The sequence below is a fragment of the Capricornis sumatraensis genome, chromosome 2, assembly GCF_032405125.1.
Source record: "Capricornis sumatraensis isolate serow.1 chromosome 2, serow.2, whole genome shotgun sequence".
Taxonomy (NCBI): Eukaryota; Metazoa; Chordata; class Mammalia; order Artiodactyla; family Bovidae; genus Capricornis; species Capricornis sumatraensis.
In genome coordinates this window covers 52,094,300-52,106,132 of record NC_091070.1, presented here as the reverse complement: position 1 = coordinate 52,106,132, position 11,833 = coordinate 52,094,300, and the positions used below count along the sequence as shown (strand labels likewise).

The 11,833-nt window shown below is 44.3% G+C and overlaps 1 protein-coding gene across 1 annotated transcript; it reads right to left on the bottom strand.

The window, feature by feature from the left end:
* Nucleotides 1–7,136: 7,136 nt before the first annotated feature.
* On the bottom strand, nt 7,137–11,312 carry GCNT3 (glucosaminyl (N-acetyl) transferase 3, mucin type). Its single transcript, XM_068965426.1, has 3 exons — nt 11,255–11,312; nt 10,773–10,957; nt 7,137–8,838 (listed from the first exon to the last, which is right to left on the bottom strand). The coding sequence occupies exon 3, from the start codon at nt 8,785–8,787 to the stop codon at nt 7,465–7,467; it is 1,323 nt and encodes a 440-aa protein (XP_068821527.1). The 5' UTR covers nt 8,788–8,838; nt 10,773–10,957; nt 11,255–11,312; the 3' UTR covers nt 7,137–7,464.
* Between the last annotated feature and the right edge of the window lie 521 nt (nt 11,313–11,833).

Below are 11,833 nucleotides of genomic sequence, written 5' to 3'. Positions count from 1 at the left end.
TCCCTGGTCCGGGAAGATCCCATGTGCCTCAGCTATTAAGTCCATGTGCCACAGCCACTAATGCCTGCAAGCCCTAGAGCATGTGCTCTACAACAAGAAGCCACTGCAATGAGAAGCCCACTCACCACAAGCAGAGAGCAGCCCCTGCTCGTCACAACTAGAGAAAAGCCCTCACAGGAATGAAGACATAGCACGGTCATAAGTAAACACAAAAAATTATTTTTAAAAATCAATTTAAAATAAAAATATATTTGGGCTTTACTTCAAAATAGCCCAGTTGGGGTTAGAAACTTAGCCTGCATGTAGATTAGGCAAGGTTGGTCAGGAGTTGATAATTTTTCTCATATTTGCTAGGATAAATCACGAACCTGAGTAAAGCCTATTCTCTTCCTACTATAGGCCTGTACCCTTGCAGCTGAATGTGAATGAGTGGCTGATTTCTTTTTATATTCACTTTCCCTAACGTCAATGGGTTCTTAATGCTGCCAGGCATTCTTTTTTTTTTTCCTGGTTTCTTTTCCAGTTCCCAATCTGAAATATTTAATACATTTTTCTCTTTCTAAACCTCCACTATCTCTTCCCCATTTCCTCATAAAATCATCTTGCTGTTTCAGCCCACCAGGCTCCTCTGTCCATGGGATTCTCCAGGCAAGAATATTGGAGTGGGTGGCCATTTCCTTCTCCAGGAGATCTTCCCAACCCAGGAATTGAACCTGGGTCTCCTGCATTCCCCAGTGGCTCAGAGGGTAAAGCATCTGCCTGGAATGTGGGAGATCTGAGTTAAATCCCTGGGTCGGGAAGATCTCCTGGAGAAGGAAATGGCCACCCACTCCAGTATTCTTGCCTGGAAAATCCCATGGACAGAGGAACCTGGTAGGCTACAGTCCATGGAGTCGCAAAGAGTCGGACAGAACTAAGCAACTTCACTCACTCACTCCCACATAGAAAGTAGACTCTTTACCAACTGAGCTACAAGGGAAGCCTGAACAAAATTAAAGTAATTGAAAGAGAACTTCAGAATATCCAAATGGCAAGCATTTGAAAAGCTACTGAACAGTAGGGAAATGCAAATTAAAACCACCATCTGATATCACCAGCACCCACCAGAATGATTAAAATGACAAAGATTAGTAATATTAAGAAATGAAGCAAATGCAACTTTCACACCTTGCTGGTGGGAGTTATTTTGGTAGATCATGTTGTAAAAACGATGACAGTACTTATTAAAGGTAAACGTGTATAACGTATGGCCCAGCAATTTCACTCCTACATACCTACTAAACTGAAATGTATACATATATTCCCTATAAAACATTTCAAGAAGTTCATAGAGCACAATTCATAAAAGTTAACCCAAATATTCAGCAGCAGTTGAATGGGTAAAACTATGGTATATTCACATAGGGAATATCACACAGCAGTGAAAATCATTGAGCTTCGACTACATGCAACATAGATGAAACTCAAATTGTTGAGTTTAAGGAGTCATAAACAGAAGATAACATACTACTTACAAAAAATTCAAAGACAGATCACAGAGTAGTGGTGTTAGAGAACTTGGATCCACTTACCTGAATGTTGCAGAGCCAGTCCACTAACACAGGATGCTGATAAAGGAAAGTACTATTTGTGGACTTCCCTGGTGGCTCAGACGGTAAAGAATCTGCCTGCAATGCATGGGACCCAGGTTCAATCCCTGGACCAGAAAGACCTCTTGGAGAAGGAAATGGCAACCCACTCCAGTATTCTTGCCTGGAAATCCCATGGACAGAGGAGCCATGAACATGTAGGCCTTAGGGTCACAAAAAAGTCAGTCATGACTGAGCAACTAAACAAAAGCAAGCAGACTGGGCAGCTAAATACGCAAAAGACCTGAAGTTCCCAATGGGTTTTGGTTTTTAAAGGCAAATTTGGAGGTGAGGGTTGCAGGATGTGTGATCAGGTTGGATGAGGTTTCAGGAATGTTAGTTGTCGATCTGGTTCTACCAGTCTGGGGTCTATGATCTTGTGATCCTCCACCAGATGTGAGTCTTAATTTCTGCAGGACAATTCAAAGATATGCATCAGACTGTTACCTCCCTTCAGGAGGAACTAGAAGTCCTCTGACTCCAATGTTCAAGCTCTCTCTTTCCACATTTACTTTCTCTAGTCATTAATTCGAGTCTGCTCTTTGAAATTTTAGGAATACCTAGGGAGGGAAAGCTTTTCCTACAAACAAGAACTGGAGACACAGAAGGGCTTGTACCCAGAAGGGCCCTGCAGGGTCCTGCTGGGATTCAATGTCTGATTATCTTTGCTGAAGCCTAGGTGGTAACTGGAAAAAGGACACAGGAGCCCTCTGGGTTGCTGGTAATGTTCTGGTTTTTGATCAGGGTTCGAGTTACACAGATTTGTTCACTTTGTAAAAATTATAATCTATATCTTTGGGATTTTTGTACTTTTCCGTGTGTGTATGTGTACGTGTGTGTGCGTGTGTGTGTGTATGTGTACGTGCACACACAGTTTCTCAGTCGTGTCTGACTCAGTCCCAGGGACTGTAGGCCACCAGGCTCCTCTCTCCATGGGATTTTCTAGGCAAAAATCCTGGAGTGGGTCGCCATTTTCTACTCCAGGGAATCTTCCCAACCCAGAGATAGGACCCACATCTCCCGCCTTGGCAGACAGATTCTTGTGCCACAGGAAGCCCCCTTTCTGTGTATATATTATACCTAAAATAACTCCACAAACTCTACAGACCACCACATTGACCCTCTGTGTACATCTGAGCCCATCTATCCTGCCTTCAGTCCTGCTACTGTGGGTGAACTGTCGTCCGTGCTTCCAACAGAGACAGGCCCTTTCTCCTGTGCACTACATAATGACCCTGTCTTCTTCACTAGGCTGTCACTCTGGCAAATAACCCATCTCATTCCTGCATCTTTTCCTCTAAACTAGATCTTTCTCATCAACTGACAAACATGCTATCACTTTTCTAACTTTTAGGACAAACTGCTCTTAACCTGCCATCATTTTACTTTTATTCTCCTTCTCTTGCCTTAAAGCAAAACTCAAAACATGTATCTATACTGGCCAAAGCCAGATTTGCTCTAACATTCTCTCTGGACCACCTCCAATCATATTCTCACCTCCAAACACCACAAAAAAATTGATCTTATCAAGGCCAGCTCTACGTTGTTAAATCCAATAGTCATGTCTTCGTTCTCATCTTAAGCAATTTTCAGTGGCTTGGGGCACAGTCGTCAACGTCCTCATTCCTGAGTCGCTTTCTCCTTTACACTTCCAGAACACTGCACAGCCAGTGGCTTTCCTTCTACTCCACCAGCTGCTCCCCTCCAACTCTTCTGTTGTTTCTTCCTTATCTCCGTAACTTCTGCATTTTAGAAGGCCCTCAGAACTCATCTGGGAGGCTCTTTTCTATTTCTCTTCACTCCTTGGGGGCTCTCATCCCATTCCATGGCTTTGTATGATAAATGAACTGAGGAGCCCCAGGTTAAGTGCCTCCAGTCCAGACCTCTCTCCTGAACCCAGACTCCTGTCACAGTCATCCCCTCGGCATCCGTTCTCAGATGTCTAATAGGCATCGTCAATTTTATATCTTCAAAGTCAAGCCCATAGTCTTCCCCTAAACAGCCACTCTTTCACAGTGTGCCTGTCTTGGTCAATGGTAGCCCTGTCCTCCTAAACGTAACACCCGAACAAAACCACTGGAGTCATCCCTGACGGCTCCACTGATCTCATAAGCAAACTCCATCTGTCCGCAAACCCTCATATTGAACCTTCAAAACATTCCCAGGATCTGACCCCTTTGGCCATTTCTCCTGCTGCTAGCCGGGTCCTCGCCGCTGCTGCTAGTGCTGGGATCAGCACGCTGGCCTCTACACTAGCCTCCTGGCCCCACCCCCGCCTCCCAGCCGACCAGCCCGTCCTCAGCATTCAAGTGTTAGATCCTGTCAGCCTCTGCTCGAAACCTTCCAGCGGCCTATAATCTCTCTCAGAGAAGACAAGTCCACCTTATGGGTCACAGAGGCCGTCAGGATACGCCCTCTTCCCCTGTATTCTTAAGTCTTCACTCCTCCCTTCCCTCTGCTCCATTTACACCCGTTTCCTTGTTGTTCCTTAAACATGACAGGTGTGTTCCTGCAGTCTTTCCTCTTGGCCTAGAATGTTCTTCCCCCATTGATCCTCACCGGTCATTCCTTCATCTCCTTCAGATGTTTACTCAAATGTTACCTTTTTCATTAAAATGTAACCTCCCTGACCTGACCACACTATTTAAATTTTTCCTCCCCACTGGAAGGTCTCATTCACTTCCTTCAATTTCTCTCTAGTATTTGCCTCCTAATATACATATATGTTAACTGTTTCTAGGTGTTTTCCCAGTAGTATGTGAACAACATTAGCACGCGAATCTCTGTTTTATTGACTACACTACCCCTGGTGTCAAGAACAATGCCTAGTAAATAGTAAGAGCTTAATTAACATTTGTGGAATGAATGAATGAGCTATTCCACTGCTTGTCATACACTCAAAGCTTCATAGAGATGGGAACTCTATCTCTGTAAGGACTGGCCAACTAAGGGAAAGAAGTCACAGTAGGTAAATTCAGTTCAGCTGAAGTACTTAAGGCAGGCCATGGATTTAATTATTCTGTCCATTTTTAATTCAAATACTTGTTCTCCCCGCATAAATTATATCATGTCTTTCCAAACAAGATTTCCAAACTGCCTTCTCTTCCTTTCCTAAATTTTCACAAAATCAAGAAAAGAGGGCATATTACAATGGGCAGAGTGTGCAGCAAAAATATAGTGATTAAAACAACACTTATCAACAGTCCACAAATCAAAAGAGGAAATTCAAGCTTTCTAAAGGAACACAAACACAGTTGCTCAATTCATCAATAGGATGTTTCCTTTCCAGAGATAAGGTATAGAAACAGATATGAGAGAAGGAAAAATCAACAGATGGGTTGGTTTAATTGTACAATTTCTAAAATACACTAACCCAAGGAGGGCGAAATTTGACCCTTCTGATATGAAGACCTTGTGTTTGTTATTAAATAAAGAGCATTTCCTGTTCACCTGAATGTGTAATATTTATAGAGGAAATGTCAATGCTTGGAGAATTTCAGCAACTTGTTCCCCCAAAACGATAAGTTCACATTTTAATCTTTTTAATGTATTTATATAAAGACATATTTTTTCCCCACATGAAAATTTAAAGAGGAAGTTGACTATGAAGCCAAAGACCCAAGTTCTTTTTTCAGGACATGTGTACTTGGAAACTTTTCTGCCCCCTGGCAGCCCCCTCAGAGGGGGACCAAGGACATTTGAAAGGCTAATAGGTGGAGAGGTCTACAGTCATTGGTGCTAAGGACAGACCTTACAGGGCTCACTGCAGAGCAACTGACTACTCACCAGTCATCTCCATGATGAGAGCAAAGTGACGAGGACCCTGCGACAGTGCAGGTAAGCTGGTGGTGGCACTGCCCATTTTCAAAGGAATACAGCCTTACAGAAGCAGTCACTAACCTAGAAGAGTCACTGTGCCAGACACAGTCATAGCTATGTCAGAGTACATGGAATGCTGGGAAAGCTGATTGTGAGAACACTCGATGAACTGACTCAAAATCAGAAATGAAGAAAACAGGCTCATTGCACGATCCAATTATACAAGTGAGTGAGTGACTGAAAGTTGCTCAGTTGTGTTCCAGCTCTTTGTGACCCCGTGGACTATACAGTCCATGGAATTCTCTAGGCCAGAATACTGGAGTGGGTGGCCTTTCCCTTCTCCAGGAGATCTTCCCAACCCAGGGATCAAACCCAGATCTCCCACATTGCAGGCAGATGCTTTACCAGTTGAGCCACAAGGGAAGCCCAAGAGTACTGGAGTGGGTGGCCTTTCTCTTCTCTAGCAGATCTTCCCAACCTAGGGATCTAACCAGGGTCTCCCTCATTGCAGGCGGATTCTTTACCAACTGAGCCATCAGGGAAGCCCCAGATTATACAAACTGGTGTGTAAATCACTTTTCCAGAAGTGATTTTTCCAGAATGTACTGTATGCAGAAAACCAGTTCTACCATATACAGGATACGCTTATCTGTTTACAAAGGATCACTTCCTCATCACAGAAGAATATAACTTGCAGCTAATTGCCTTCTGATAAAGTGAGATCTCCCTATAGCTCAAACAGTAAAGAATCTGCCTGTGATACTGGAGACCAGGGTTCGATCCCTGGGTTGGGAAGATCCTCTGGAGAAGGGAATGGCAATCCACTCCAGTATTCTTGCCTGGAGAATCCCATGGACAGGGGAGCCTGGCGGGTTACCGTCCGTGGGGTCGCAAAGAGTCCAACGTGACTAAGCAACTAATAGCAACCTGATAATTATCTCTGGAGCTTTAGAAAAGAAAGTGTTTCACTGGGTAACATTTGTTGGGCAGGTGACCAGAAGGCTGGGGCAGAGAAGGCACGTATAACATACACACACACAACTGTCTCCCACCCAAGGAAATGTATAAACCACAAAATCAGTGACCATTCCATTCACATACCTAAATAAGAGTTTTGACTCCAGAGGCATAAAGATGGAGTAACCAGACCTAGTTTATTTTTGTTATCTAAATAATCCTTAATACTACAGGCCACCCACCCCCCGCCAACTAAAATGAGTTCCAGTTTTGACAGTAAATTATATGATGACCTTACCTAATGGCTGCTACAATCATTGTTATGAAACATTAAGCTTTGGCTGTGAAGCTTGCAAAATTAGTGCTGTAATTTTCCTGTAAGGATATGGATGGTCACCTTGGTTAAATCACCCTGGCTTTTTTACTGGCAATGTTAACAAAACAAGGGAAGCTTTACATTCTTGCGCATCGGCCATTTATACAGCCTGCCATGATCACTAGGGAATAATGGTGATTCTCTTGCTGGCTACTGGGGATTTCAAATGTCACCAAGAGTTATGAGAAAAAGTCTCATGGTTTTATTTCTGGCTTACTAGACCAAAAAAAAAAAAAAAAAAAAGAGGTAGAGATTTTAATCAGAAGCTATTTATTAAGTTAATAGTATAAAACAGAAGGCCTTCTGTCCATCAAAATGTCCCCTCCCCACTACCAAGCCTAGAATTATTAGGAATGGGCACCTCCAGAGAGTGGAAAACTCAGTACCAATTCAACTGAAATCCAGGGTCTCTTCCCACACTTACCCAGACAGCTGGTTCTTATTATAAACTCAGTGAGAAAGTGCATGAAGGAGCTATTGGAAGTGGGCTGAGTCAGTGTTCACCCAGGGAAGTAGTCTGCAAGTCAGCATATCTACTCTCCACACTCCAAAAGCAGCCCTCTGACCCTGGGGGATGCCATGAATTCCACAGCCCCCGTCCCCCACCCTACACAGTACCAGCATGCCCTGGCCCTGTTGGCACATGTCCCTGGCCCTCGGGTATCGATCCGCCCACAGTACAGCTCAAAGTTCAGTCCCATAGATGGCCTTATGGCGTAAATACTCTTCTAAGCACTGCAGGACGTTATCATCCACCCTTGGGTCAAACTTGTTTGCCAAGAGGTGATGGTTCTGGAGAATCCAGTGCAGGTCCCCGGCCCCATAAATGCAGATGGCCCGCTGATGGATTCCAGAGCAGGGTGCATAAGGTGCCCCCATGCTGACATCTCCCTCGTGGCCCTGCCACTTGACCAGCCTGGCGATGGCAGTCATGTCTGAGATGTGATACTTGGGGTGGTAGGGAACAGAGCCAGGCATCCATGGAGCACGCTGAAGGGTGGCCCAGAGGTGTTCGTCGGGGCTATAGGTGTCTTTGACCCATTCAATCAGTCTTTGGGGTTTGGGGTTCTCTAAGACATGTTGGACAAAGGCTCGAGAAGCCACAAAGTAGGCATTCCCTGTGAACATAGGTAAATTATCAGGGGGAGGGTCCTTCATCTTGCTAGTTAGGGACAGTCTGTCTGTCACCTCGTAGTGGTATTTCCAGCGAGTTTTTTTGTACTCAGAAGGTATCTCAGACTCCATACTGTTCTTCCCATTCAACATCTTGAGGGCCAGGACCATCTCAGCATTGGTCTTTATGGGGAAGTCTGTCCCACATGTATTCAGTAAGTATTTCCATGGCACCGAGCTCTGGAGCAAGTCTTCCATACAGTTCAGGTCGGCCTGCACTCTGGACCAGGAGGCATAAACCACGGGGACCAACTTACTGGCCATGAAGACATTGGGGAAGCAGGAAATAATGGCCTTGACTGCCTCTTTGAAAGTTTCTGGGGACTTCACATCCACATGGACACAGTATATGTTCTGAGGGGCATACACAGCTCGCAGCAGCCGTTCAAAGTTTTCAATCTTCTCATGGACCACCATCGAGTATGCGATGGGGAAGTCTAGCTCTTCTTTGCTCAGTGGGAACTGTATGAACTTCCTTTGGGCCTTAAACTGCTCACAGTCCCTGGTTATGTTGAGGTAATAAGTGTCAGTGAAAGGCAACCGCTTCTTCTTGACTTCCAGGTTGTCCAGGAGAGCCTGGACCACCGCTTCCTGGTCCCCTCGTGTGATCCCAGAACAGTTGATGGATCTCTTTGCTGGCAGCTTCAGGTTCTTGTACAAGACGTCCCTACAACGCTGACTTTGGAAGTCCCTGGACTCCAGATCCAAGGAATCTACGTCACATTTCAACCTGAGAGAAAGCCTCAGAGCAACAACGGCCAGTAGCATATAGCAGCCCAGGGCCCACAGATGATGCCCCCGGCAGAGCTTCTTCTTCCACCCAGTCATCTTCATGGGATGGGAGGTCAGTAGAGTTTGGGTACAGGGAAGGTGGAGGAGGAGATCCTTGGACAGAACAAAATGCCTTTAGTTAACAAACTAATCTGGAATATCCTCAATGAACATCAAGTTCAACTCCAGAGTGATGGCAAAGATAGATTTCTTCTCTAGACAAATATCCTCAGTCAAGTCCTGCCTAGGACCCTTGTGGATGGAGATCTGTAACCTGACGCTGCAAACCAGCTGATCATGCTGGGACTGGAGTTAGGACCCGGCTCCACCTCCACCCGGGAGAGAGAAAAGGAAGCAACCCTGGGTACCTGCTGCTGTGGAGGAGTACTGAGTAAGAGGAAGTCCCCACCCTTTATTCCAAGGAAGAGAGGGCTTCTGCCTACCCCTTACCACCCTGTGTCTAAAATAGCTTTTATCTGGAGAACAGAATTTGTGATTGGTCTAGACAGAAAAGACAGGAAGTTCACACTCTCACCTTCAGTTCTAGAAATCCAAAGTTCTTTTAAAAGATGCAGTTCACTTCTTGGTCTTATTTGACAGTTCATATTTTAGATGCTTTCACCACACATAATTCACTGGTTATATGTAGCATCTGCTGCTGCTGCTGCTGCTAAGTCGCTTCAGTCGTGTCCGACTCTGTGCGACCCCATAGACGGCAGCCCACCAGGCTCCCCCGTCCCTGGGATTCTCCAGGCAAGAACACTGGAGTGGGTTGCCATTTCCTTCTCCAATGCATTAAAGTGAAAAGTGAAAGTAAAGTGGCTCAGTCGTGCCCGACTCTTAGCGACCCCATGGACTGCAGCCTACCAGGCTCCTTCATCCATGGGATTTTCCAGGCAAGAGTACTGGAGTGGGGTGCCATTGCCTTCTCCGGATATAGCATCTAGCCATGCTTTAAGAAAATGTTCTTAAACAAGTACAAAAAATTGAACATAATTCCAAAAATACATTATAGTCATTCATATAGATAACTCTCAGTTGACTCAGATTTATCATCTATCCAGGGACTTTCCTGGTGGTCCAGTAGTTAAGACTTCACGCTTCAAAGGCAGTGGGTGCAGGTTCAATCCCTGGTTGTAGAACTAATATCCCACATGCTGCATAGTGAGGCCAACAATAAATGAATAAAATATATCCACACAAATGGAGAAGGGAATGGCAGCCCACTCCAGGATTCTTGCCTGGAGAATCCCAGGGACAGAGGAGCCTAGCAGGCTACAGTCCATGGGGTCGCAAGAGTCAGACACAACTTTGAGACTAAACCATCCACACACAGAGACACACAGAGCTATGCCTATCTGTATTTAATGAGTGCTTTCTATGAGTCAGAAATATTTCTTTACGTCGTCCCCTTGGATCTTCACAACATGTTTAAAACACAGTATTATTAGGCCTCTTTTATAGAGAGGAAAACAGAAGCTAAATAACTTGCCAAATATCACATACTTATAAAAAGCAAATCTGGGACTCATCCATATTCCCTCGTCCCTGTGTGTGTGTGTGTCTGTGTGTGTGTCTGTGTGTGTCTGTCTGTGTGTGTGTCTGTGTGTGTGTCTGTGTGTGTGTGTCTGTGTCTGTGTATCTGTGTCTGTAAGCTTGATTCTTGTTCCTCCACTACAGTTACATTTTAAATACAATACAGGGTACTTAGAAACTGCTATGTAAAAAAATAAACAAGGTCCTACCATACAGTACAGGGAACTATATTCAATATCCTGTGACAAAACATAATGAAAAAGAATATGAAAAAGTATGTCTATTTAAATGTCTATTTGAATCACTAGGATACTTAATACCAAAGAAAACCAGATACTATAGAGGGGAAAAAACTCCTAAAAGGTGAGAAAGAGAAACAAAATGTGACATACCCTTCCAGCAATAACTCTTTTCCCTTATCACAATCTCCTTTGATGCATGATTGTATCCACTTGAGGAATAACTTACGGAAATCTAAGAGGAAGGAACAATGAACAATAAAGAAAACTCACCTTTAATCGCTTCTGTCCTATTTAGGGAAGATCTGTTGCCACAGTGTGTTTCTTTTTCCAAGGGTCGGGTTCTGTGGAAGTGAACATGAGCATCATATCTCCTGGTCTCCTTTCAGCCTCTCCAGAATACGTTTTCTAACTTCCATAGGACATCCAAGAGACTGTGGCAGTTTCCTCCTTAATCTCTGTAAAGTAAAGAGCAGCAGGTGCCTCCGTCACTCGCCCAGCTTCCTGCTCTCAGATAAGAGAGCAAGCTCAGATATATCATTCAGGATCATATTTGCAAGAACAAGTCACCAAGGGAGGTGAGCAAGCAGGAAAAAATGCTGGCAATGTCTGAGAAGGCAAGCAGCTATTTGATCCAGAACAGTCCAGTTTGTACCCATGCTCTCCTGCTGTAAAATCATTTATAACAACCTGTCAATACTCATGCAAGAACCTGAAAGCTTTTTTCCCCCTAACAAGGAACCATGAAAACATACAGGTGCGCCCTTGCCTTCTTTTGACCTGGAGATCAGAGGTTACTCCTCTTATGTAGGAGTAACTGAATTAGTCCCTGAATTTCACTGAAGACTGAAGCAATAAAATGACCTTCAAAGTTGTTTCTTTTGTTGTTTTATTTGAAGGGGAAAAGTAAAGCAAAAACCAGAGTTTGTTCTTTCGTGGCAATTGCTCAAAAAAACAAACAAAAAATCCATTTGCCTTTCCATGACTGTTAATAATCTTTAGGCTGTAGGAATATCCTTGAGATTCCAAATTGTAGATCTCCCTCACTAATGTCTGAGACTAGGATTCTTGGCAGTCTGAACAAAGGATAACACCAAGAGAGTCCCATAGATGGTTTTGGCAATACAGTATGAAAAATGCCTCCTTCAAAACTGCTGGCAGGGACTTTGCTGACAGGTTCTTCCCTGGTGGTCCAGTGGTTAACACTATGACCTCCCAGAGTAGGGGGCACAGGTTCAATTTCTAGGTAGGGAACTAAGATCCTCATATGCCACACCCAAGAGAAATCAAAAAACTGCTCACATTGCTTGCCACTCTTTGTCTGTCTCTCTCAC